At 42.4% G+C, this 27711-nt stretch overlaps 1 protein-coding gene across 1 annotated transcript; it reads left to right on the top strand.

Moving 5' to 3' along the window:
• Positions 1–1123: 1123 nt before the first annotated feature.
• RP1L1 (RP1 like 1) lies at positions 1124–27424 on the top strand. Its single transcript, XM_072927704.1, has 4 exons — positions 1124–1777; positions 16576–16744; positions 19255–24020; positions 24408–27424. Exons 1-4 carry the CDS (start codon positions 1139–1141, stop codon positions 26037–26039), a joined length of 7206 nt encoding a protein of 2401 aa, XP_072783805.1. The 5' UTR covers positions 1124–1138; the 3' UTR covers positions 26040–27424.
• The last annotated feature ends 287 nt before the right edge of the window (positions 27425–27711 follow it).

Below are 27711 nucleotides of genomic sequence, written 5' to 3'. Positions count from 1 at the left end.
ACCTGAAGATGACATATCTAAGTGCCATTTTTAGAGTCTCCATTGAAGTCTGAGTAATTAACTTCAAGTAAACTGGGGAATCACTGCTTGTATTCATGAAATAAATGTATTATGCTCATTGCAGCCAGTATTTTAGCAGTTGTTAAAATAGTATTAATTTTTTTTTCCCATGTCAAAATCAAGGTGTCTTTTTTGGGGGGGCATAATAATTTTATTCCATGTGAGGTATTAATTTTTTAGCAACTGGCTTCCATGGCAATGGATTTGATAAGGGCAAGTAATAAGGAGTCTTGTCTTTATCAGGACAGTGACATTAAAACCACTTGTGTTCAAAATGCGGCATGCAACCACCAGACTGAAACACCAAATCAGTTTCTCTTTCAAAGTGAAAGACACCAACAAAAATTGGGCAGATGATCCCAACCAATCTCCAATTTTCCCACTCTTTAACGGAACCAAGTTTTGTAGTTCTATTTGAAGTCTTGTGCTATTTGTTATTTGTTTGCATAGCTGCCAGAAATTTTTCATCCAGAACTCAGTGCGTTATGGCATGGCCTGTTCTAAAACCAGACTGCTCTGCCCCTCAGTGAGCTCAGGACTGATTGTGTGTTACAAAGTATAATCACAACATGAAGAAATTCAGCTTTGTTTTGGTTTTTGTTATGGTCTAGTCCACAGGGTTAAAGGGTTACATGAGAATCTCAGTGCTGTGCTTGTAAAAATAAAGCTGAAGTAATAACTGGCTCTGATAATTTCAGAGAAAACCTCAAAAATATAAGCAAGGAAGACACAAATCTCCAAAGGACAACAATGCACTTTTTGTGGCTTTCGCTTGGGGTCTGACTCATGTTTTTTGTGCCTTGGGGGTGACTGACACTGGTTGGATTCCCACTGGAATCTGCAGGACCAGGAGAGTTTGACTGTGAGGAGCGGGGTTATGGATACTCTCCCTGCTGTGCTTCCCTGTATCTGCCTGATCCATTAATTCCTAAGAGCTGTTGGTACAATCTGCTCATGATGGAGCTGTTGTGAGGAGCACAAACCTTGCTCCCACAGCAACCAGGCCCTGATCCTTCCTAACTCAAACAAACCCCACTCTGTTTTTCCTTCTCTTTGTAGTTACCTTTAAGCAAGAGGGATGACTCAGGTGCCTGCTGACTACCTGTCAACCACCAGCTCCTACAACTATGAGCCACCCCTCCCCTCCGTGGCTCGGGCCAGCACCCTCACCAAGGTCCCTCCAGCCAAAAAAATAACCTTCTTCAAGAGTGGAGACCCTCAGTTTGCAGGAGTCAAGATGGCCATCAACCAGCGGAGCTTCAAGAGCTTCAACGCGCTCATGGATGACCTCTCCCATCGGGTCCCGCTGCCGTTCGGGGTCCGGACCATCACCACCCCACGAGGAATACACTGCATCAGTGAGCTGGACCAGCTGGAGGATGGAGGGTGCTACCTGTGCTCTGACAAGAAGTACGTGAAGCCCATCAGCATCACCTCTGGGGGACACAGGCCGGCCCCGCCACGGAACGGTCGCCCTTCCAGCACCATGAGGAGGTTGGCTCAGGAGGGCAAGCTGGAAGATTATTCCACACATTTTACTCACCATGGCCCCAGAATACCCAAGAAAATCACTCTGGTTAAGAATGGGGAAAGTGGATTTCGGCGCTCTATCATCCTGAACCGCAGAAATGCCCGGAGCTTCAAAACGCTCCTGGATGAGATCACGGAGATCCTGCAGTTCCCGGTGAAGAAGCTCTACACTATTGATGGGAAGAAGGTAAATATCTCTGGTGCTGGTCAATTGTTCAAACAGGAGTCGTCACATTCCTTGTGATGTAAATCCTTTAGCTCACGGGTCCAAAAGTTTATCCACCTTAGCTTAGTCCTTTGGGCTTTGTCACATTAATCACTTGCCCAGTAATTACACAATAGTTTGATGTAGAAGAATCTTGTTCGGCCACTCAAGAACTTCATGCCAAATATTGTTTGGAGTCAATAGGAGGTTTAATGTTTCGCAGTCAGATATAAAACCCCTTCTAGTTATAGTGTTTCTCACCTTTTTTTTGGGAGGCATGTCCCAACACATGTTCAACTTTTCCATACCTGACCACTGGGAATTCAACAGAATGAGGTGGCCCTTAGGTAGCACCTTGTGGTTGCAGAGTTCCCCACAGAACTGGGTCCTGCTCATGATGTGAGATCCTCAATAGAGAAAAGAATAGATAACCAATGATGATAAGATAAAATAAGATTATAAGATAACCAACTAATGCATAAAAATTCATGTTTGAGTGGGATCAAGAGACAGTTTTCTATTGATGAATTAGTGAATCTACTGTGGGGGAAATCCTTATAATAAATTCAAGGTGTGGCAATCCCTTAATTCTTCTGTTCCCGAAGGAATTTGCAGACAAACCTGAGATTCTCTTGACTTCTTCTCTATCTCTTTTTAGCTAACTAACCTTTACCTCCATTTTTTTGAAGGGATCTCACAAGTTGTCCTGACTTTTCCCTATCCCTGCAGTGAATGGAGATTCCCAGCTCCTTTGCCACTTTTCCCATATTTACAACTTTATCTGTCTGAGTGCCAGCTTCTCCTTGGTTGTAAAAACACAACCACTTATAGTGTCATTTTCTGAGCCAGGTGACTGAAATGACCTGGGTTCAAATGGCCCATTATCAAGGATGGGAAAAAAATGCAGGAATATTTTGCAATAACCTCATTTTTACCTGGCACAGGGAGAGGAATGTGCAGTAGAAAGGGGAGAGGGAGGGGATAATTTAAGCCATACTTCCAGGTGGAAGCTCTGTGTCTTATCACAGAGCTTTCTGTAATTCTCACCAGTCTGGAAAGAGCTTCCAACCAAACCCTGCTGCCAGGATATTTTATAACCTATGGAAAACTAACTTATTTTGCCACTGATTTATCCAGTTTTCAAATCTTGGACTCCTGCTCAGTCCAGATGGACATAATAATCTTCAGAACTGATAACAAATTTCTCTTGTTCAATTTTTGAAAATTTTCTCTGATTTCTCTAAAGAAGAGTTTTGCTTTCTACTTCTTAGTGCAGTCTTAATGTTCCACTTGTAATTCCTAAATGAATTCCCCACAATTTTCCTTCTAGTCATTATAAACACCAATACTTTAGGTGGGATATGTGTTAAATATGCGCTCTGTAAATACAATATTTTCAACTCAATGATCTTGGAGGTCTCTTCCAAACTTTGCATATTTTCCATCAGCAGAAATCTGGGTATGGGTCATACACCATCACTTAAAGTCTCCATGGTCCCTTCAGACTCTGTTTTTTTAATATTAAAATTTTCATTACTGCTTTGTCAATAAGGAGTTGACTTTTTTTAATACCTTAATAGTTCTATTTTGACTCCTTTAATTCCAGTGCAGAATATCACAGTGATATGTGACAAGGGGTCTAACCTCAGCCACATCATCTTCTTCCACATAATTAGGAGATATATGATTATTAATACCTTTTCTGTGAATATTATACAGTGAATTTTTTGGCCATTATTAATTTTAGTAATTTACCTCCAGTTTTCAAACTGTTCACTACTGTCCATTTAGCAACAATTTCTATTAGGGCTTCCTGTTACTCTAGACTTGGGTGCAAAACATTTAAACCACAGAAAAATTACTGTCTTGGATTTTCCATGCTTTTTACTTTCACATGGATTCTCTGTTCTTCTTCTAAGTTTTTTTTGTCATAGCTCAGCTTCAAGGCCTCTGTTTCTGATACATAGTAGGTTGTGTCTGAGTTTTCACCAGATATAACTTATAACTGTTTCACTGAGGAGTAAAAATTGTGAATTCAACTCACAGTTTTGAGCTTTTCTGAAATAACCTCCTTCCACTGCTGCTAGAGTTTAATTTTAGCTGCACGTCTTGTCTTTATTTATCTTAAATTTGCATTTTCTGTTAAAGAAAATGGAAAGAAGCTTCCATTCTTCCATGATCTTTCAAAGGTATCCGGATGTTTCATAGTTCTTGGGTATTTCCTTTTTCTTTCATTTTTCTCTTTGAAGAATAAATCAAATTATCTTTAAATAATTTTGTAAACCTCTTTTATCCCAATTATCTATGTAATTTTTTTACCCATGACTTAGCACAGAAATCTTTCTGGGAAAGAGGGCTGGGATTGAGTGGAACAGTAACTTTTGATATTTGTTCCCATATTTTGACATATTAGCAGAATAATTCCTAAGCAATGCATCTGGACTACTGATGGATTGACTTTGCATTTGACTGGCTCAGAATAACAAAATTCACAGTATTTAAAAGCAGGTTCATAGTGTCTTTTTTTCAGACAGTTTTTCCTTGAATTCTTGAAAACCAAACACCAAAAAAAGGGGGGAAATCTCCGGTTCTACATGTTAATCAATCTTCCATCAACTGAAGAGATGTTCATAGATCCCAGAGTGTTTGCTCTTCAATCTCCTTTTGTTTCTTCTACTACTGTAATTCCAAATCTAAACTTAAATCTTAAAATTTGTTAAATCAGCTCTGTCCTAGTGGCTCCGTTTTGATCTGCTGCGTTTTAATATTCTTACCATTTTGTTGAGTAAATTCAGGATGCTTCAAAATTAAAAATGTTTATGTGGGTACAAACTTAAGACACATGGAACAGGCTTGTTTTGTCTTCCTTTTATGGAGTATTGATTTGAGAAAGCAGAGGAAAGTGATTTCTTCCTTTTGTAGTTCACAAATTTTTCCAGTACACCTGTAAGTTTAATTCAATCATAATTCAAAGTTAAATCAAAGCATCTGAGAATTTTAAAGCTCTGATTCCCACAGAAGTACATCCAGTTTGATTCTATTGGTATTTACATATTTTCATTCTAACTCCTGAAGGCTTGAGTGAGGGGAAAGCAGTATTTTGAATTCCTAAACAGTAAGCAGATTTCCTACTAGGAAATCCTAGTCCCACTAAAGAAAGTAGGTGTGAACTGTTTGAACACTCATTTAATCAGGGCAAATAGCCCATTTTTCCAAATTGCCCAAGATTTTTCTTGGCTAGAAATTTGATGCCTATGGGACTGGAGAAAAATTTAATTCCGTTTTAGGTAAGAAAAAATCAGTTAAGTTTTCAGCAAGAAAAGAAGTGTAAATCATAAACTTTTTTTCAGGTCAAGACACTCTTTGGTGTTTTCCAGGTGATTAACTGAAAATAATTGGATTAACTTCCCACATAGAGAAATTTGTTATTTAGGTTAACATTGACACGCAATCAACTGGCCAGTGAAACTCTGTGCACATTTTCCCACTAAAATATAGACAATCCTGGATGTAATTCATTAATTCATCTAAATCTGATTGTCCCACAAGGCATTTAGGATGGGGGAACATTTTACCTGTTTGACCCTCTTTATTAATTATAGAACATAGGAAGACTGACTGAGACTAGTAAATTAAGCTAGGCATAAGTTTTCATATACTAGTTACAAAGTACAACAGATATTTAGACATTGGCAAACACAAGTATGGGACTTTACATCCATCAGCTGATGAGACTGTTGGAAATCAGATATTTCCTAGATTTTACTGAGAACATCGGTTCTACACTAAATAAAGAATCAGGTGTGCAGATATCTCAATAAAAAAGAATAATTGTCGGTTATCTTCTCCATCAAATGACCTTTTTACTCCATTCTGGGAAGTTTTTATACCACATAGTGGGTTTTCTTCCTCATGGTCTAAACCACAGGAATGCACCTCTGTTCAGATCCCCACCACCCACCTCTGGAGAGGGAAGGATGTCTCTGGGGGCAAAGAGACAGAGATCACAGAAAGGGCAGAAATCCTCCCAGGCTGTAAGAAATGACGTGTAGGATAATGAGGCAGCGACAGAGGATTTCCCTTACAAATGGCAATATCCAGGGCCCACCAGCTGAACAGTGATTAGGACTTCGTTAAGTCACAGGAACCCAGCACCATGACTGTGTCCAGGCACAGATGTCCTGATTCCTGAATCACTAGGCCTTCCTTTTAGTGACTGTCCTAAATTAAAACAAAAACCAAACCAAACTCTTCCTTAAAATCAAACTTTCCTCCTCACAGGGTGTTTGAAACCACACTGTGAGATGGCAAATAGTCTACATAGTTTATGGCTGCTGGTGGCAATTACCAAGAGCAGCTCAAATGGGATTTATCAGCCCTCGGAAGAGTTTTCCAGGGGATGTGGCCAGTTTTGTGTTTGTTGGAGTGAGGCCAAGGCTGAGATGTTTTTTTGTTTGGGCGCGCTCAAGGCTGACCGTAAGTTGTTACATTTAATGAGTGAATCTGATCCAGTTTTGTTGTGTGGAAAGGTCAAGTGGAAGACCAGAAAGAATCGATTTTGCCTCAGATAATGCAAGTGAGAATGTTGCAGAAGGAGCACTGTGTGCCACTGAATTTCCTAGAGGGATCAGGGAATTGCCATGCGGGTTAATCAGAAGAGCAATCATGAGTTAAGGAATGTTTCCTCAGGCACCACGAACTGGAGACGGTAAAGAATTAGTTATTAGAAACTCCTTGGGGCAAGAACCCTCAGTTTTCTCTTGTGTTTTGGTGGAATTTGGCATGGGTTGCACCTAGGCAAGACAAACCATTCTGGGGCAAATCAAAACATCTTTGTCCACATCCCAGTCTTCGAGAAAGAATGGCCCAAATGAAGTGACTCCTGCCCTGGTGTATCTTCCCAGTCTCCAGCAACATGTAGGATAAGATCTTCAGCCCAAAGCAGCACAATGAGCCCTCACAGCTATTCCAGTAGCCAGGAGAGTACCAGAGCACAGACTCTGGCACCAAATGGCACCATCTGTGGATAATCACACTTTGTAGCACACAAAATAGGGTCTAATTCCCACAGGGGTAGCCACATTCAAGCCACTTCTTAGAAAAGCTCCCTGGTGTGTGTTAACTCCTAGATCTGCCCAGGAATTGTTTGGGAGAGTGCCAGTTGGTCCAGGCTTTAAATACTCTGAAGACCACTCTAAGTGTGGTACAGGCAACGTTGTTCCAGTGCCCTGGATCTGAAACAGATTTAATTTAGCAGTAAAGACAGAACTTTTATTTTTAGATGTTACTAGCCAAGCTGGTGGCCTAACTATTATTACTAAGTAGCTCTTGATAATGACTGTATTTACAGCGACCTAGGGGTGCAAGGCCAGGAAACAGGCTTGTCTGACATATTTCCTGACTCAGATTTACACATCCATAGAGCCATTCCTAGGACATCTGTAGACTGCCCGCAGGCATCCTCTCGGCCACTCATGTGGCTTTCTACCAAGATCATCTGTCTTAATGACAGGTGTCATCAAGACACTGATGGAAGTGCAAGAGGAAAACGGGATACATGGAGACAGATAAGCTGGTTTAAAATGTGGTGTGTATATAAACAGTGGGAGAAGAGAGGCGATAATTTGCCTCCGTGGGATCATTAATTTTCTGGTTGCACGTTGACATATTCACTGTGACACTCAGTTTCTGTGCTCAGGTATGAAGGATTGCAATGAATTCCAGCCCCTGATCTGGGACAAACTGTTGTTATCAAGTGAGCTGTGCCTCTTTTCCACCCACCACGTGTGTGACTCATGGGCTAAAAACAAACCACAGGTTTCAGGTTTGATATTCTCTGATTCCGTGCCAAAACCACAATGACTCCAACGAGATTTACACAAGCAATCTGAAAACCTCAGCAAAACTTTCCATGAACCTCATCCACAAGAAGATTCATATCCAGGTGTGTTCTGTGAACCTTTGAGATGCCCTGAGATCATCTGGCCAGGTGCCCTACAAGGTAGAGTTAAAGGGACCCCGTGTTTAGCGAGTTTCTTATCTAATATGCAGCAAATCTGATACTTTCTTATCTAACATACACCAAATGCAGATGATTCCTTTAGCCTGAGGAGGTTTTGTTCTTTCAGTAATAATGGAGTGAAGTGTAATTGCTTTCTAATCCTTTTGAATTTAATCCAGGGCAAATACATTTCCATTCATATTATTGAGTATATGCAATAATTACGGAATCATGGAATATCCTGAGCTGGAAGGAACTCCCAAGGATCATGCAGTCCAACTCCTGGCCCTACACAGGACATCCCAAAAATCCCACAATGTGCTTGAGGGTGTTGTCCAAACCCTCCTGGATCTCTGGCAGCCTTGGTTGTATGAAAACTCATATTTCCTAACTTTTCCTAATAGCAATTTAGGACATTCTACCACTCATTTAACTTGTCCTTATGGACTTCAATTATACAACCAAAAGTTTCTGCCATGGTATGGGTACCTCCTACAACAATTTTTGGCATTTCTGGGTTTTCCCCAGAACAAATGATTTTGGTTTTAAATGCAAGTAGTTTTGAAAAAAAAAAAGAAAAAAAGGAATTAAATTTTTATAGGTACTATTTTGTCACATTTATGTTTTTTTCCATCTTAAACAAGTTTTAGAAAGTACTTAGAAGAAAATTACCAATATATAAAAGCTTAGAACTCTGGAAAGATTACACACAGTGAAAGAAGAAACAAAACACCCCAGATTTATAAAATGCAGATTTGTCAATGCAACAAAGGGCACAAAACTGCATAACAGTAATTTAAACTTGATATAAAAATCCTGTATGGGGTTTTATTTATGAAAAAAATGTATCGAGCCAATAAAAACATCTTTATGTCAGTAACAGATAAATTTCCAGAAAAAATCAGGATTCATTAGAAGAAGTTGTGTTGTAAAATATTTTATGAGAAATGTGAAGCTTTTTCTGTTGATGGTTCTCTTTATAGTGTAGAAAAGGAGAACTAAATAAAAGTGGACTTCAGGGGAGTTAAGATTTGTCACCATGATCTATTTATTCATTTGCTGAGAGTACAAAAAATAGCAGAATTCCACCCTCTCCTGGAAAAACTGTGAATTTTCTGTAAGTACTTTCAGTAGAAATCAGTGTTTCTTCTAAGAATTTTCACAGGAAAGTCTGGGAGGTTTTTTTCATAGGGAAATTAGGTTTTACAATGCAGATTTGTAAGTCTTTATCCAGTAAAAGGAGAGAAAAATATAGGATTTTTACATTTGTATCAATTTTCTTCTTCCTTTTGGGCCTTGAATATGGAATTCAAAGGATTCTGCTGCAACTCTTAGCAAGGTCTGGAAGTAGAAGTAAAAACCTTCCCATTTTTCCCATTCATACCATGAACTTTGCAAAATGAGAGTGAAACCTGGACTCAATAACCAAAAAAAATACTCAATTAAACCAAAATTTTCAGATGAATGCATCTCTCTTTGTGCTCAGAGCTCCTGGAGCCCACAGATTTTACCCACAGTATTCGTGCTAAGAGACATCCAAGATGGGAAGATCATATGGATCTGTGAGCTTGTTTCAGGAGGGTTTACATCCTCAATCCCAGCTCCTAGAAATAATTGGAGCACAACTATTTTGTCCTTCCCTCTTTCCCTCACAATTTCCAACCTTCTCATCCACAATGTAAATATTATCCATATGCAAGGAGTTAGTTTTGACAGCTTCTGGTCATAGGGAAAAGCTTGAACTCCCGAACTGGAACCTTCCCACTGACTCAACCACCACAAGGCTGAGCACAAGAACCAAATGTTTCACATTTTTCAAGGCACGCCAATTTTTAAGCTAATCCTGCCCCAGGAGAGGATCAGGGCAGGCTCTTGGGGTGGAGTGGATGTAACTCTGACTCATCATTTTCAATGCTGATGTTGGATGGACCAAATTTAATGAACCCAGTGCCAAAGGGGCAGGTGGGGGACTCTGATTTCAGTCAGAAGGTGAAAAACATCAGTAGCGAAACTTTTCTAGAAAGGCTGTCTTCTCTTCTCAATTGAAATTTGCACCTTTAACAGCAGTTTGCTCTTTCTCTGCATGCTTCACAGCTTGAACACTGTCAGACCTAATTTTGAGCCGACAGGGTGTGTGGGGACAGAAAAGGCCATTAAGACTTGCATATAAGGCCAGTGCAATGTGGACAGGGGCAGGACTGGTGCACCCCTCACACAATCAAAACTTCCGAACTGAACCAGGCTAGAAATCACTTTTTTTCCCATTTATATCCTCTTCACCTGTTTCTTAAAAACATGTTTTCTCCATGCCTTTAATTTCCCCATCAATCCTCTTCCCTTCCCCTTTTCCCATGAGACGTTTCTCTTCTGCTGCTACTCAAGTGATTTCCAACAGCCACTGATTTTCTGATTGCAGTATTTCTCTTGGAATGATGAAAGAGTTGCTCATCCAAAGTATTTTCAGGGCAAAACCCAGAATGTTTATTTTATATGTGTGCAAAATGTCACACACAGGGAAAAAGCAACCATGAGTACTCCAGGAAAAACTCCCAGCAGAGCAATAGCTACACATGATCTTTGCCTGTGCTTGACTGAGAAAGCAGAGCAGGGAATTATTCCATTTTTCCTCTCTCTTTCACGTGTTTTATTTGGCTCACTGAGTGCTTCATGGCCTTCCTAAACTCCCACTTTTTTCATGCATCTTTACACTGTGGGCAAACGTGAAAGCTGAACAGGTCGTGTCTATAAAAATCTAGAAGATGCTGATGTTTGGAGAAATGTTGGAATGGCAAATTATCTTACATTGATGCATTTCAGCATATGGAGCAATGGACTTACCCATATTCTCATTAAATAAGCATCAAATAAAAGTGACAGCTTATAAATACAAGAGCCTTGGACACTGGAATCTATCCTGTTTTATGCATCTTTCTTTGGTAAAAGAAGGTTCTGGGATGAGCCTTCCAGTACCTGAAGGGAGCCTGCAAGAAAGATGGAGAGAGATTTTGGACAAGGACATGGAGTGACAGGACAAAGGGGAATGGCTTCAGTCTGACAGAGGGCGGTGTTAGATGGGATATTGGGAAGGAATTCTTCCCTGTGGGGGTGGGGAAACCCTGGCACGGGTTGCCCAGAGAAGCTGTCCTGCCCCTGGATCCTTGGAAGTGTTCAAGGCCAGGTTGGACGGGGCTTGGAACAACCTGGGATGGTGGAAGGTGTCCCTGACCATGGCAGGGGTAGAACTGGATGATCCGTGAAGCCCCTTCCCACCCAAACCATTCCATGATTCTGTGTGTATCTGGGGACCTGATATTTAATTACATTTAAGAAACCGTGTGAGTTTTTAGCTGGGAAGATGCAAGAGATGCTGTGTGCTTTCTTCTAGACTAGTAATTTGGGTGCTACCATTTCCAGAGAATTAGATCCTTTCCCATGCAGTATTTCCTCACTCCAAGTTCAGCACTAACTCTTGCTCTGTGTTCCTCCAGATGACAGGGAAGAGCCTTCTGACCTCTGCTAAAGTTAGAGAAAGAGAGAACAACTCATGCACTTCCTGATCTCTTCCTCCTCCCCTTCTTCCACTACTTTGCTAATTTGTATGTGGGCATGGAGTGGCAACACCCCATGATTCACCTTCTGACCACAGATCACCCAGCCACTCCCCAGAAGAGCCACTCTCTAATTCCTCCGGCTCAAAGTTTAAGGTAGGGAAGGGCACATGGGTTCTTTGCATGAATAAAATGCAAAATTCATTATCGTTAAACCACGACTCATCAGTTCAGAGCCTGGATGCCTCCGGATTGGATGTGGCACAAACACAAAACAACTGGGCTGTTCACACTCAAAGGAGGTGTAAATGGGAATGGAAGACAAAACAGAGCAGATGAAAGAGCTCTAGGAAAGGAGGCAGTGAGACAGCACAGGCCACCGACTCAGCCCACTAGCCTGTTCCTCAGTGGGTCTGTTTCCAGCTTTTCCTGTTTCTCCCATGCATCTCTGCACTCCTTTGGAAGGCAGATTAGTTTATAGATTTGTCCTCTGAACCACATCTTGCATTATTTCCACGTTCTGTCTAAGTCTCCGATGTCTTTGCCAGGCTGGCAGCCACCTGAGGCAGAGAAAGGGTGTCTCCTTCACTCTGCTTTCATCAGAAACTGGTATCTGTGTTCAGCTTCTGAGGTGAGCAAGACTAAGTGGTTCTTCTTTCCCTGGGAAGAGCCAGAGGGTGGCATGTTCTCCATAACAACCAGCTGCTTCCGTGTTTTAGAGGTGCTACGTTTGCCTTGCTTCTATATAGGTATTGATGTCATTTTATTATTAATTGTGTTGCAGTAGCACCTAGAGGTCCTTGCTGAGATCACAGCAGTTGGTGGGTCCTGTACAGCAAAATTCATGGAGACAACCCATCCTCATTGGATAGCAGCCAGACTGGAAAAAAAAGTATATTTCACAAGAGAAGATGTGTCTTCATTTACACCTCACTTGTAATGATTTTCTCAGTGGAGCAATTCTGTAAATCATTTTTATTGGAAAGTACATTGAGCTTTTTTGAACCAATCCATACATGCCATGTCCCACTGGAGCAGGCAGTTCCTCTGATGGGGGATAATGAATCATAAACCATAGGATGGTTTGAGTTGGAAGGAACCTTAAGGATAAACTTGTTCCTACCCCCTGCCATGGGCAGGGACACCTTCCACTAGACCAGGCTGCTCTAAGACACATCCATCCAGACCTTTGCTTTCAGCATCCATAATCCTCTTGGATCCTGATCCAGAGTCTGTGGATGTCATTAAGTTTCTCTCCATCTATGACAGTGGGACTTGGTTCAGGTTTTACAGTAAGATTGAGAAACTCAATCTAATTTTCAAGTATCATGCAATAAAACTTTAGTGAGAGTCTATTCCAGCCCACCAAGTGCCAGCTGCTAGAGACTGATGCCATGAATTTTGGTGGATTTTTGTCTCTGATAATCCACAGCCTTAACTGCGACTGAGTTACATCGATGGGACTCCAGAAAGACTTGAATGGATCCTGAATGATCCAAAGGGGCTCTTTGCTAACCCATTAGACACGTTTATCATAAGCCATTATTTCTCTTCCATTTTATTTCTAATTGATCACTTATGGATTAAAATATTCTTGAAGATCCCATATTTTGGGACTCAGCTTGTAAATGAAGATACCTCATTTTCTACCTTTATGAATGTGGTTGATGTTTCCTGCTGAGCTTTCCAGTCTCATGTTTATCTTTTTTCCTGTCAGCTATCCTCAGGCACATATTTGATACTCTAGAACATCTCAAATTTTTCTCTGAATCTACATTTAGACAACTGCATTGAGATTATTGACTCTGTCATCTCTGTGAGAGTCAAGTATGTCCAAGGGGGGAGGTTAACCTGCATCAGGTGAAATTACCCGTCTCCCAAAAATATTGGTGGCTTTCCACCAGAAGCCTTGATTGTAGATGATGAGTTACAATCCTGTGTGGTGAATTAATGGAGAAATATTAGAGCAGGGCATTCTCTTCTCCATCACATCTCCTTTAGATGATCACCAGATTTTAAGGATCTACAATCCATTGCCTTTGGGTATATTTTAGCTAAATTGTGGTGGGATTTAATACTATTTTCTCTGAATATCCTAGCATGGCTGCTTAGGAATCTTGCTGTGGCAGCCTGAGGGAAGTGGAGAATCTGTTTACAAGAAGAATCTGAGGTTTTACTATTGCTTTAAAAGAATAGAATGGAATGGGCCTCACCCACGACACACACGGAGTGAGCTGCAAGTTGTTAAACACACCAGAGGGGATGTGCTGTTCAGTGATAATTCAGCACTAGTAAAAGATGTCACATTGATGGCCCTGAAAACAGATGTTCTCTGGAAATCCCAGGCAGTGTGTTGAAAGGGTGGAATTCCTGCAGCAGCGTGGGAAGGCTCTGCATGGAGCAGATGGAATGAACTGTTATCCCAACCCTGCCCTGCTCTGAAACAGTGGATGCTGCATTAAATCAGTGTGAGAAATGGGATTTATTCAACCCCCAAAAAACATTCAGGTATATTTAAAACTACCAAAATGCTTTGACCAATGAAGCATGACAAAGATGAATCTTTGGAATTATTAATTCAAAGAGATTAGTCTTGCAAGAAGAAGGAAGAAATCAGGAAGAAAATTTACATTATAGGCACAAACGCAGCTAAAGCACTGCTGATGTCAGAAATACGCCATACTACAAATACAGACTATTTTAAGTGACATAACACAAGTGTATTCCATATAAAAGAATGTATAAATTCCCTAACTCAGCTGGCTCAGCTCCATGGATCCCCGACTCTCTGTCATTGGCACCATCTATTTTCTGCACACACAGCACAGCAGTGATGAGTGTGATTGAAATATCTACACACAGATACACTGAAAAAAATGTCCTTTACCAATAGGAACGGTTCCTAAACTTATTGGAGCTTGCAAGACAGATTCTTTTACTTTGGTGACAGAACAGATTTTATGTCTATTTTTCTTTTTGTTCTCTCCCTTGTTTTCTGTTTCTCTTTCTTTTTTTTTTTATTCTCACTTTTTTTTTTTTTTTTTACTTGTGTAAGATCAGGGGAAAGATCTCACCAAAGCAATAAAAATTGAAAGAAAAAAAAAAAAAAAAAAACCAAGAAAAAAAAAAGAGGAAAGTAGAGAAGGAAATTAAATATACAGATGGCAAAAACATACTCAAAATATTTTATGTATTAAATTCTAGGCTTTCTATAAACTTTTAAAGTGAGCTAGAAAGATAGTTTCATTAGGATAGTATAATAAAGATTTTTTCTTTAGGAATAGATGGACCAGAAGTGGAGTGAACAGAAGCAAACTGAGATTTGTGAGCTATTTTTCTGTTTCATGGTACCCATCGCGTGAATTTGGCAGTTTCATTGCTTTGCAGAATTTAAGGAAAGTTTCAGTGAAAAAAGCTCTCTTATTCTGGGTTTCATAGCAAACTGGATGGGCCTAACACACAAGCACTGTTATAACACAAACAGAAAATAAAAAATAATGGGAAGACAAAGAAATTTTTATTAGATTCCCACTAAAAAGTTGATGCCATATGTTTTATTGTAAGAAATGTTTTCAGAACTGATTAACTGGATCTAGAATGTTCTTCCATTTATCTCTGTCTTGCTCTTTCACCCTCCACACGTTTATCCTCTTATTTGCACCAGGTCCAACACCAATCCCTTAGTGCCTCCCATAGTCCTGGTGGGACATCTTGGAAAACCCCAGGAGCATTTCACAGACTGAGGGCTTGGGCTCTGAAGGGGCTCTGGTTCTTCACCCCATGGCTGTAACAATATTTGGAGGCCAAGAGCTTTCCTTTACTCGCTGTTATTTCAGGCACGTGTGACAACTGCAGAACTGTCATTGCTGCTTCTCTGAGATTCCTTATCTTGGTTCTCATTAAGGGGATGATAATAAGTGACAGGGTGAGGTCAGGGTGCATCTCGCTAAGCCCAACACCAGTGCTGGCTTGGTAACCCATGGTGTGGTCACCTCCTGTTGAAGTCTTCCCTATGCTCTAGAGAAGTTTTCTTAATGTAGCAGGCTGAGGAGGAATGCCACATTGTGGAGATGCACAAAGCTACCAGAAACTAACTTCTCTAAAGTCCCCTCAGACAGCAAGAGAGACTTCTCCTTCTTTTGAAAGACATCAGGTATTTTACCCAAGATCTCAACTTCTGTCCTTCAAAATGCAGAAACAAGATGAAAGATGGGTCCAGGATCTGTCTGCTTAGTGCTTCCCACAGGACTGATTCCTGCTTTTTGAGACAGACAGATATATTTGGGTAAAAGCTGGATGGGGATCTGAGAAACTTGATTCAGCTGAAGATGTCCCTGCTCATTGCAGGGGGTTGGACAGGTTGGCATTTAAAAAATCCCTTCCAACTCGAACTGTTCTAGGATTTTACAGTTCCATGAGAAGTGACTCATGAAGGACTTGGTGTGTGATCCAGGGGCAGGTCATGTGGTAAGGACAAAGGGTGCAAACCTGAGTTCTTGTGGAGGAAAAAAGATTCCTTAACAGGCATTTCCCACACTGGGGTCAATGTCCCTCATTGTCCAGCACTGAGGCAATACTTGGGGTTATAACTGAAGCAGTATTTGAGGGAATATTAGGGGAATTTGCAATTCTTGTCCGTCTTCCTGAGCAAGAAAAGGATCAACTAAGGGCCAAATTGAAATGTAGCATTTTTCGGGTAATAAAAGCTGCCCATACATGAATTAGAAGACTTTACAGTTTATAATTCTCTGTAAGGCAAACTGGAACACCTCCAGTTCCACCCTCTTCCTCACTACCACGTGGAATATGCCCAAATTTTTTCTGGAATACGTGGAATCTTGAATAATATATAATAAATTAGATATATTCTTCCTTAAGCAATCTCTCCCAGACCTTCCCTATCTTAAGAAATCTGATCAAAACATAGCAGAGCTTCTCTTTCAATGGAGAAGTTCTTCAACAGCCTTTGGTAGACCCCAAAGTTCTCCAGAACCACATTTATCTTCATTGAATCACAGAATATCCTGAGCTGGAAAGGACCTACAAGGGCCATCAAGTCCAACTCCTGGCCCTGCACAGGGAAAGCCCCAAAAACAATGTTGCATGCCCAAGACCATTATCCATATACTCTTTTATTTAGGTGACAACTCATTGTCAGTTGATTGCAGGCCTGGAAAAACCAAATTCTTCTGTCTGGGCTCATGGTGCTCCACTTGCTGTTCCCTTTGCAGATCGACAGCATGCAGGCCCTGCTCCACTGCCCCAATGTGCTGGTGTGTGTCGGCCGGGAGCCCTTCAAACCTGTATCCATGGAGAATTTGAGGAAACACTCAGTGGAGAAGCTGCCCAACCTGCCTCCCCGCTCCAACAATGGCAACAATGTCAATGAGAACAATGAAAGTAAGAAAACCTCGGGGTCGTGTCGCGCAGTCGTACCCGGGGCGGTGTCCCCGGGTACGTGGGGATTACAGGTCCCTATTGTGCTGCCCCAGCGTACAGATTTCATGTGGAAAATGCACTTCCCTCTCCCTGCCTCCCAGGCCTTTCCATCCTCCTTTTTCTCTGGTTTCCTTCTAGGATTTCCTCCCTACACCCCTTAGTCTTTCTTTTACTTGCTCCCCATGTCTGGCTGACTTCCCTTCCTCTTTCATATCTCTGGGTCTCCTTTTCCTTCCAGAACTCCCACCTTTCCTGTGTCTGTCCACCCAGACCCTTGAGATTTCCCACGAATCCTCTATCCCCTCGTTGTCTGTCCTGTCATGCCTTCCCTCCTGCATTTTCCTGCACCAGGACCAGAGGATGCCCTGGTTCTGCCAGCTGGAGGCTCAGTTTCTCCTGCAGGTTACAGCTGGCCTTTTGTGGGAATCCAGAGCTTCCCTCTGGCTGCCCTGGCAGGTCTGGGACCCTGGCAGGGTGTCAGGAACCCCCTTGTACAGAGCCCCGAGAGACACTGTCTGTGATCTCTGCCCATGGAGAGGAGTTTTCAATCTTACAGGATGAATTACAAGCTCTGAGTGTTTGATATCAGTAATAATTAAGTGTGGCATGGGTGCAAAAGTAAAATTTTAGGATTCTAGATTAGGGGTTCAAAGGGGACAAAATGGAGGAAATTGGGTGTGTCTTGTCCTTTTTCTCCTTTTTCCCCGTCCTCCATGTTTCACTGTAGTGTTGGCATTTTTCTGTTGGTTTAGGCTGGGGACACACTGTTCAACGTAGGTGACAGATATTGGCACGTTATTGTAAATATAGCACAGGTAGTTTCTGGTATATAATGTTTGTACCATCCCACTGAGGGGCAGAGCCCCACACGCTACTCTGCAGGACAGAGCTGTGGCAGGGCAGCAGAACATGTTAGAGATAAACAGAATAAACAACCTTGAAAACAGCATAGACGAATTATGGCTTCTTCTTTGGCAAGAGGCCAGAAAGACAGAGACTTTCTACAATCTCGGAATCATCAATACCACAGATTCTGACAGCCTTTTGGAAATAAAGTGTGTTTTTACAGAAAGATTATATTCAGGAAGGAGTATGTTATGGATTATTCAGGATTACATATCTATGATGGGAACCCCATCATGAGTTATCTAAGGTCACAGGTAATTAATTCAGCCACCCTCAGTAGCCGGGGAAAAGAAACTTCCCAATTCCAAAGTGCAATTAATCTCACCCGTATTAAGGATTTATTGTAGGATGAAATTAAGTGTGCCCTGGAGGTGCGTCTGTTTCTCTCCATTGTCAACATCCGGAGCTTGGAAAGATTCATTTGTGTGTTGCCAACAAGCTGTACCAACTCAAAGACAGAGGCAAGCTTTGCTCACTGTCCAAGACGTAAAAAATTGGAGGGAAACATGGGAATAAACTGGAGCTTTGCCCATTGAGAGACTGAGCAAATCCATCAGTTCAAACATTAGGATGGTCAGGGAAGAGCTATTTAAGGTGATTTGGATGTGCTCCTGTTCAGCACTTCCTTCCTAAAATGCTCTTCAATCAGCTGCATATCCATATGCCAATGGAGGCACTGGATTGTCTGGATATATGTACAAGGAAATTTTGGACAAACATATATTTGAAACAAGACAGATTAATGTCTTGCAAGACAGCCTGATACCAACATATTCTGTGTGAAATGAAGGGACCTACACAAACCTATGCAGATGGGCCATAAAGATGTTCTTCCAATTGTAATTCCTAAATTCCCTTATTCTCACTGAATTCCCACTATTTCTCTTTGTAATTAGCACCAGTTTACAATCCCTTTTCTATTTGTAATTTATGTTTTAATAAGAATTATAATTATTCTTAGTGGCACATCCCTGTAGGGACTGAGTGTTGCTCTGGTCTACATGGCCACACATTTCCTGGAATATGAGTGGAGAAGTGGGTGATGCACAATAAACATGTGACAAGCTAAGAAAGAGGGTTACTTCTCCATTTATTTTTCCCTAGTTAAATAAGAGAAACAAAAACTTTCACAGTTAAATAAAGGAATATTTCCAACATGAAAAAATGCCCAAAATCAGAGACTAAATTGCCCCATATGTATATATCTTTTTTTCTTAATTTTACTTCCTGACATGCACTTAATAAAACAAAGTGTTTGTGTTTCAATTTATTTTTTAAAATAAAGCTAAGATGTAAAAGATTTTTTACAGATTATTAATTGAATACTTAACATTTAACAAAGAAGTTGGACTAGATTATCTCCAGAGGTCTTTTCCAACCTTAACTATTCCATTATTAAAGGACGTCTCTTAGTCAAAGACAAATTTTCAAATTATGTAAATTGGCATAGGCTTGGCTTTAATAGAATAACATCAGGATCCACTATTTGAGGGTTTGACTTATATATTTTCTGTCATCTTTATGTGAGTTAAAATCTTTCTCCATCTTTCTTTTCTTTGCTCCAGTGAACTTCGGACTGAAAGCCAAAAAAAGCGTTATCCATCCACGGTCTGCATCCAGCAACAGGTCAATGAGATTTTCCTTATCATCAGAAAAATCATACCCCAATGGCCTCATGGGCTCTCCAGACAATGGGGGACCCTTCTCCAATGGCTGCTCTCACCCAAAAGCTGGGGACCTGGTCCAGTCCTTGGTCAACGATGACATCGAGAAGCGGGTCCATGTGAACAAGGATGGGAGCTTGTCCGTGGAGATGAAGGTTCGCTTCCGTTTGCTCAATGATGAGACTTTGCAGTGGTCCACCCAGATCAAAAAGTCCAATCTGATGAACCAGCTGCCTTGTGAAGAGTCAGGAGTAGAGGAGGACAGTGGAGCAGATCCCCTACAGAAAATGAACCCAGAAGCCAGCTCGGAGGCAGATGATTCCTTATATCCCTGTGATATTGATTCCTACATGTCCAAACTTGAGGAATCAGAATGTGACGAGGCCCACTGTCACAGCTGTGGAAAGAAACACCAGGACTATGACATTTGGAAGAACCCCATGCACATGTCCCAGAGGGAAGAGCCCAGCATGCGAAGCACCTGGCACACGCGGTCATCGTGCTCCAGCACATCTTCCCGGAGGAGAGTAGTCCACAAAAAAATGACATCTGTGGATAGCATCCACACCACATCCAGTGAGGAATTCTCTGAACACATTGTGCGAGAGTCCTCATCCTACTCAGAGACTATAAAGAACAGAGTGGCATATCGATCGGTTAAAAAGTGTGTGTGCCAGAGTGATTTATCTACTGGTGCTTCCAATGGAGAAGAACAGCAGGACTACACTCGGACAAGCACAGGAAACAGCCAGAGGCCTTCATCCTTGGGCTTGATGTCACATTCAAGCTGTGAAAACAACCTGGATACTCAAGACAGCCCTGAAGACCAGGAGATCACCAAAATCATTTCACAAAATGAGGATGCAAATTGTTTCGAAGCTTCCTCTATGAAGTGCTTGAAGGATGACATGGAAGAGGTTGAAAGCAGCAGAGTTGGGAGTGTCATGTCCAGGTCATCCCTGCAGTCCAGGCAGAGCAAGAAGAACATGTGTGAGGAAGTGAGCAGTGTGGGCAGGAGTGTGTCCTCCTCAAGCCTTCAGAAGGCAAATCAGGGAGACAATAGCCAGTGCTCCACCCCTGCCAACAGTGTGCACAGCAAGTCCAGTAACTGCACCACATCAAAGGAAAAGGCTGAGCGGGGTGACAGCTCTGATGACAACCCAGTGGTGTCCTCTTTCTCCAGTGAGTCCTGCCCCAAGAAAGAGGCTGAAGAGGTGGAACCAGAGCAGGAAGAAAGTGAAGTCAATGAAGTCAGCTCAGTGTCAGCAAAAACAAAGCCAAGCCAATCCATCAGGGGTGAGAGCAGTGAAGGGGAACGATGCTCTACACAAGGAACACACTGTTCCAAGGCTAGTGACAGGAGCAGCAAGAAAAGTGGCAGTGATGAGAACGTTCCATGCAGTGTCTCTTGCTCTTCCAGAGGGTCCAAAAAGAGCAAACGGAGCCACATTCATTTGGATGCACAGTCTGAAATATCTGTGTCTTCACTCGAATCCACTCTGAATAAAAAGAATTCCCTACATGCAGATGATGCGAGATCAGGCAGCAGAGCATCAATTCTCTCCAGAAGCTCATGTGAAATCAAGAAAAAATCTTCTGGAGACACCATATCTCATAAGTCAGGATCTCTTCACTCTAACAGTGAACCAGAGACAACTGGAGGTCCTGCTGAGGAGGAGAGCTCCAAAAGTACTGCCAATAGCTACAGTGAATACTCAAAAAGCTCAAAAAAAAGAAGCCATAAAGAAGAAAACAGCAAGCCATCATCCCTCTGCTCAAGTGTTTCAAGTCCTAATGGAAAATCCAGAAAGGATCATGCCAAGATTAGTTCTGAACCCTCTTCTTCAAAACAGGGAAGCATGAGTGGGAGTGTATGTTCAAAAGTTGACCACCCAACTGAGGATGGGATTAGGAATGGAAAACCCACAAGTAGCTCCTCAAGAGTCTCTTCAAAGTCAGAAATAAAAGACAAATGCCTCTTGACCCAGATATCCCAGGAAACTGATGATAGGTGTTCACAATCAAACATGTCTCTGTCTTCAAAATCAAGACAGACAAATATGAAAAATCTTCGTGTGAAGGTGTCAAACTCCAGCCGGGCATCGGTGTCGGAGACTATGTCAGTGTGCAGTCTGCAATGCCCTGCCCCACCAAAAGGGAAACCAAAGAGAAAAAATATGCGTTCAACCATGTTGAAGAATTCCTCCATCAGCAGCATTGGCAGTGAGTCGGTGCTGACTGCAGGAAGAGAGCAGAAAGAAATTGTGGATTCCTCCAAAGCAACTTCCTACGGCTCTAAATCCGCTGCAACTGAAGGGAATGGTCAGAATAATAAAGAGACTGATGATTCTTGCAACAAAATACCAGAGAAAGAAGATGCAGGTGTTCTGGAGGAAGGTGGTGATTTAGTGCCATCAGCTCTACCAAATACATCTCCAGAAGAAGTTGTGCAAGAGTGGCTCAGGAAAATCCCTTCAGAAACATTGCTTATGAAATATGAAATGGAGGATGATGGAGAAGAGGAACATGCAGAGTCAACCACTGAGGTATCACACTGTACAAATGCCGAGGAAGCCCCGGAGGAGGAAAAAGCTGAGGAGAAGAATGAAGAGGAGGATGAGGCTGAAAAGGATGAAGCACAGGATGAAGCAAAGGATGAAGCAAAGGATGAAGTGGAAGAAGAGAAAGCAGAAGACACAGCCATTATTGAAGAGGCTGAAGAATGCGTGAACCAGGAAGAAATCTCTGAGGTTGCACCTGAAGCTGCTGAAGCTGAGCAGGCAGAATGCAACCAGTCAGTTACATCCAGCCAAAATAACAAGAGGGACCTGCCAATCTCTGTCCAAACATCTGTCCAGATCATGAAGGCCTTGCTCAGTTCAAAGCACGAGACAAAATTTGACCGATCAAACAGTTTGCCTGAAGTGTCCCCCACAATGGGGAGGAAACTGAGTAACTCTGCCAACATTTTGATTACTTGTCTTGCCAGCCTCCAACTCCTTGATGAAGAGTCAGAGAATCCATCAGAAAACTCAAAACATTTGAATAAGTCAAGGTACACGGAGCTGCTGAATATTTTTCAAGCCCTGTGGTTTGGGTGCACCGCTGAAAGGAGTGGCCCAAGTTCAGGCCAAGAGGCAAGCAAGATGGCAAAGCCAGTGTCTGGGTCTAAAGCCCCAAAATCCATGGATCACGCCTTCACTGCCATGTCCTCCTCTGGGGTTGATGTTTGCAGTTGCTCTGGTGGCTCAGGAGAAGAATGCACAGCCGGTGGCACGCTGGTGGCACAGAAAACCATGGAATGCAAATCAGCCGAGCAAATGGAAAATGCAGAGACTGTCACAGAACTGACTGAAGTTGAGGAGCAAAGTAAAGAGGAAGAGCAGCTGTCCCGCCCTTCTACAGCCTGCTCAGAGGCAAAAGGTGAGGAAAAAGCAGAGTCTGCTAGAGAGGAGTCTGTAACCAAGGAGGAAGAAGAGAATAAGGAGGATCAAGGCAGTAACGGTGAGCATGGTCAAGAGGAACAGGGAGAAAATGAAAATGAAGAAGAAAACAAATTAGCTGAAACTGGAGAACAAGAAGAAGCTGAAGCTGTGAATGATGAAGTCCCACAAGAAAACCCTGAAGAAGAAGCTGAACAGCCAGAGACCACTGGTGATGCCAATGTCGGTGATGCTGATGTTGGGACGGAGCTGAAAGAGGAGTTGCAGGAGCAGCCCCAAGAAGAGTCACCAAATGACCCTGAGCCCACAGTCGATACATCCACCAGTGTGGGCACATCCCTTGTCCAGCAAAACTCCATGGATCCTGACCCAACCTGGGTCCTGAGACTACTCAAGAAAATTGAGAAGGAGTTCATGGCTCACTATGTCAATGCCATGAATGAGTTTAAAGTCAGGTGGAACCTGCAGGACAACCAGCAGATGGATGCAATGATACTGGAGCTGAAGGAGGAAGTGGGTAAAAGAATACAAAAGAGCATAGAGAAGGAGCTGAGGAAGATCAAAAGCAGGGCTGGAAGGAGGATGCCGAGACCTCCAGAGAAGCCACCCACACACGAGTCCAAACTCCAAACCGAGCAGAGGAGATGGCGACTGCAAACTATGCATAAAAAGTCCCTCTTTGGGGACAAGAATGGCACCCAGATGAGGCTGGAGGAGACATCAGACTTATCATTCGATGTAGATAATGACTTTAACCTTAGCGCAGCTTTGGAGGACAGCATTAGCAAACAATCCAGTGAGGATGAATACTGTCCATGTGACTCCTGTGTGAGGAAAAAACTGGCTTCCAGGCCTGCCAGAGCCCCTGTGGTGGCCACCAATGCCCCAGTCATGAAAGCCTTTGATTTGCAGAAAATCCTGAGGCTGAAGAAAGATGGCGATGAGGAAGCCATCATCACAGAAGCAGCCCAGGACACCAAAACACTTCCTAATGGTGATGTGGAGGAAGGGGCAGAAAATGAGGAGAAGGATGAGGGGCAACCTCAGACAGGTGAAACAGAAGCGGAGGAAGAAGAAGGAAAAGAGCCAGAATTAAATGAAGATGATGGCACAATGTTGAATGGAGATGGAGAAGAACCTGAAGTAGTGGAGTGTCAAAATGATGAGATGGAGGATGAGGCCAAAACTGAAGAAACCAAAGCAGAAGCAGAAGAAGAAGAAGAAGAAGAAGAAGAGGAAGAAACAAAAGAAGAGGAAGCAAAAGAGGAGGAGGAAGGGAAAGAGGAAGAAGAAATGGCTACGGCTGAAAAGGAGGAGGAAGGGAAAGAGGAGAAGGAGGGTGAAACTAAAGAAGATGAGGAGATAAAAGAGGAAGAAGCAGAGGAAACTAAGGAGAAAGAGGAACTAAATGAGGAGGAAGAGAAGGAAACAGAAGAAGAGGGAGTGAAGGAAGAGGAAGAAGCAAATGAAGAAGAAGGGAAAGAGGAAGGGAAGGAAGGAGAGGAAGAAGCAAAAGAGGAGGAAGCCAAAGAGGAGGAGGAAGAAGCCAAAGAGGAGGAGGAGGAGGGGGGAGAGGTTAAAGAGGAGGAGGAGGAGAAGGAGGAGGAGGAGGAGGAGGAAGAGGCTAAAGAGGAGGAGGAAGCAAAAGAGGAAGAGGAAGAAGAGGCCAAAGAGGAGGAGGAAGAGGCCAAAGAGGAAGAGGAGGAAGCCAAAGAGGAAGAGGAGGAAGCCAAAGAGGAGGAGGAAGAAGAAGAAGGGAAGGAGGAAGAGGAAGAAGCAAAAGAAGAGGAAGAAGAAGCAAAAGAGGAGGAGGAAGAAGAAAAAGAGGAGGATGAGGAAGCAAAAGAGGAGGAGGAAGGGAAGGAGGAAGAGGAAGAAGCCAAAGAGGAGGAGGAAGAAGGGAAGGAGGAGGAGGAAGCAAAAGAAGAGGAGGAGGAAGGGAAGGAGGAAGAGGAAGAAGCCAAAGAGGAGGAGGAAGAAGGGAAGGAGGAGGAGGAAGCAAAAGAAGAGGAGGAGGAAGGGAAGGAGGAAGAGGAAGAAGCCAAAGAGGAGGAGGAAGAAGTAAAGGAGGGAGAGGAAGAAGCAAAAGAAGAGGAGGAGGAAGGGAAGGAGGGAGAAGCAAAAGAAGAGGAAGATGTGAAAGAGGAGGAAGCAGAAGAGGAAGAAGAAACAAAAGAGGAGGAAGGGAAGGAGGAAGAGGAAGAAGAAACAAAGGAAGATGAGGAAACAAAAGAAGATGAGGGTCAAACAAAAGAGGACCAGGAACTAGAAGAGGAAGAAAACCCAAAAGAGGAGGAGGAAGAAGAAGCAAAAGAGGAAGAAGAGGGAGAAAATGAGGAGGAAGAAACAAAGGAAGAGGAGGAGGAGGAAAAGGGGGAAGAGGAAGAACAAGAAGAAGAAGCTCAAAATGAAGAGCAAGAAAATGAAGAAAAGAATGAAGGTGAAGATGAAGGTGAAAATGAAGCTGAAGAAACAGAGGAGCCAGAGGATGAGGAAGTTGTGGCTGATGATGAGGCAGAAACATCAGAATGCAGAGATGTTGAGGGCTCTGGGACTGACAACAATCCTGAAGGAGATGCTGTGGAAGGAAATGAAGAAGCTGAGCAAGATGAAGCTGAGGCAGAAGAAGATGCAAAACCAGAGTCAGGAGATGAGGCTGAGGAGAAAAACAATGAAAGAGCTGAGAAACCTGATGAGAATAGTGAGGAACCCACTGGTGATGACCCTGACAATGCACATGAAAAACATGAAGTCCGAGGCAACAACAAAGTTTCTGAGAAAGCCTCAAAGACCAAAAGCAAGAAAACCATCAAAAGGTTAGAGACTCTGAAAAAAACCACAGCCTTTTCTTGTTATTCTTCTGTTGGAAACTTCTCACAGCAATCCCAGAAGGGGTCTGATGATGAAGAGGAAAGAGTAGATGAAGAGGAAGAAGTAGTTGAAGAGGAAGAAATAGCTGAAGAGGAAGTAGCTGAAGAGGAATGCAAAGGTGATGATAACTCCACTAGCGACCAGCCAAATGGAGAGGTTCGAAGTGATGAGAGCTCCAAACCCTCCCAGATGTATCCTGACAGTGAGGAAGAGGAGGACAAAGAATCTTCAGGTTCTGATCCTGTGGGAGATGAGGAGCAGCCAGATGCTGAAGGTGCAGATACAAAGGAGGCTGAAAACACTGAGGAAGTTCAGACGTCTAAAAAGAAAGAAAACTCTGATGAGATTGACCAGGATGACCTGGACTTCTAGAACTGCTGACTAAAAACTGACTTTTTCTTTCTTTCTTCCTTCCTTTCTTTCTTTTTTAAAAGTATAATTTCATTACATATTTCAGTATCTCTGGTGAGTTGAGCCCTCATAATCGGCTTTTCTTCTGAGCTAAATGCGGTAAACTTGATCTTGAATCCTGTGAGTAATGTTGGAATTACCTGCCCTCATTTCTAGAGGGCTTGTAGCTCATTAATATCCTGTGGTCTCAATAGATAAGTGGTTTGGGGAAAGGGAAGGCTGTTTTGTTTGGGATACCTTCTATCGCCCACCCTTTAAGCCATGCTGTTTGCTGCTAGAGTGATCTGTGGCTCTGCTGGGTATTGTCTCTGTGTGACTTTTGGATGCCTTTCACCTGCTGCACGTTGTTTTCCTGGAGAGATTGCCAATTCACAGAAACATGACAAAATCAGGATTCACTGCCAAAGTCTGGTCAGAGCCCACGGAGATGTACATTGATGTACGTTCATCTTCCTCCCTACCCTACCTTCCCTATATCCTGTATATTCATCTTGCCCTCACCTACCCCACCTCTTTTGTATCCAGAAAAAAGGGTCTGAGATATCAAAGATTCTTCCCAATTTTCCTTTTTATTTTTTTCTCCTTTAGTAGATGCTGAGCTCATTCCTCATTTCACTGGAAGCCTCAACATGGATAAAGGTATTTCCAGTGGATCCTCTTCCAGAACACGTTTCTTTGTACTGTGCTCATCATTGTAGTGGTAGATAAAAAAGATGAGTTAATTCACACTGTCGGGACTCTGAGAAGTGGTTGAATGCAATATTGACCAAATTAGGGATAGATCCAATCCCTTGTGATGTCCTTTACTATGCCAATGTTGGTATCAAAGCACTTTACAACCATCTGGGATCCCTCAGACAATTTTGCATGAGGCCCTGTTCTGGAGCTAATGGGATTTGCAATGGCTCAGAGCCCCATCCTTGCAGACAAAATTTAAACTAATTTTCCCTTTAACATGGAAAAGCTTTGGACATTTGTACTGCAGCAAACAGCTGGAAGAGGCTGAAGCATTTATTGAAGAGCTTGGACTTTACAAACCACAATAGAACTGCAATCTTCATTTAGCAACTGTTTTTTACCAGATTGTAATTCTTTTTTTTTCCCTTCCTCTGGGGAAATATAAACATTTCTGAATAAATGCCCAATTAATACCAGGAGATGTTTGACCATACCTCAGCTGCATACTTGTGTAAAGCTCTTAGGGATACAGTTCATTTTATCAAAAATTTGCAGGGAGAACAAAACTGAGAGGTTGAAAACAAAATGCCTTAAATTGTATGGAGAAAAAGTATGTGTGTAATGTTGTGTTGGGTTTATGAAGATGTATGCAAACATGTTTAAATAATCAGTATTCCAAATTAAATAATCCCTGTGGTTTTCATTTCTAGAATCCATTTCTTAGACTTACAGCCAGAGATAAGATTAATTTCACTCAAGTGAAGAACTCTGGTTCAGCTCCAGAGGCGAACACCTAATTTTGGGGGTGTGAGGAATAGAAGAGTTTGGGAGAAGCCAGTGGAGAGGTGGATCTCAGCTGAGCTGTTCCCACAGAGGCTGACAGTGCCTCCAGGGAGATCATCCAGGGACAACAGCACCATCCTCTAGATGGAGAAGTTAAAATAACCTTCCTCAA

This window comes from Taeniopygia guttata, chromosome 3 (assembly GCF_048771995.1).
Source record: "Taeniopygia guttata chromosome 3, bTaeGut7.mat, whole genome shotgun sequence".
Classification (NCBI taxonomy): Eukaryota; Metazoa; Chordata; class Aves; order Passeriformes; family Estrildidae; genus Taeniopygia; species Taeniopygia guttata.
The sequence above is the reverse complement of the archived record's forward strand: the minus strand, read 5'-3'. Positions and strand labels throughout refer to the sequence as shown.

Excerpts from the sequence above, each read along its gene's own strand:
- RP1L1 (XM_072927704.1), top strand. The coding sequence starts at position 1,139 with ATGACTCAGGTGCCTGCTGACTACCTGTCAACCACCAGCTCCTACAAC. Across the intron at positions 16,745-19,254 it reads TGTCAATGAGAACAATGAAA|TGAACTTCGGACTGAAAGCC; the intron begins GTAAGAAAACCT and ends TCTTTGCTCCAG. Across the intron at positions 24,021-24,407 it reads AAGCAGAAGAAGAAGAAGAA|GAGGAGGAAGAGGCTAAAGA; the intron begins GAAGAAGAAGAG and ends GAGGAGGAGGAG.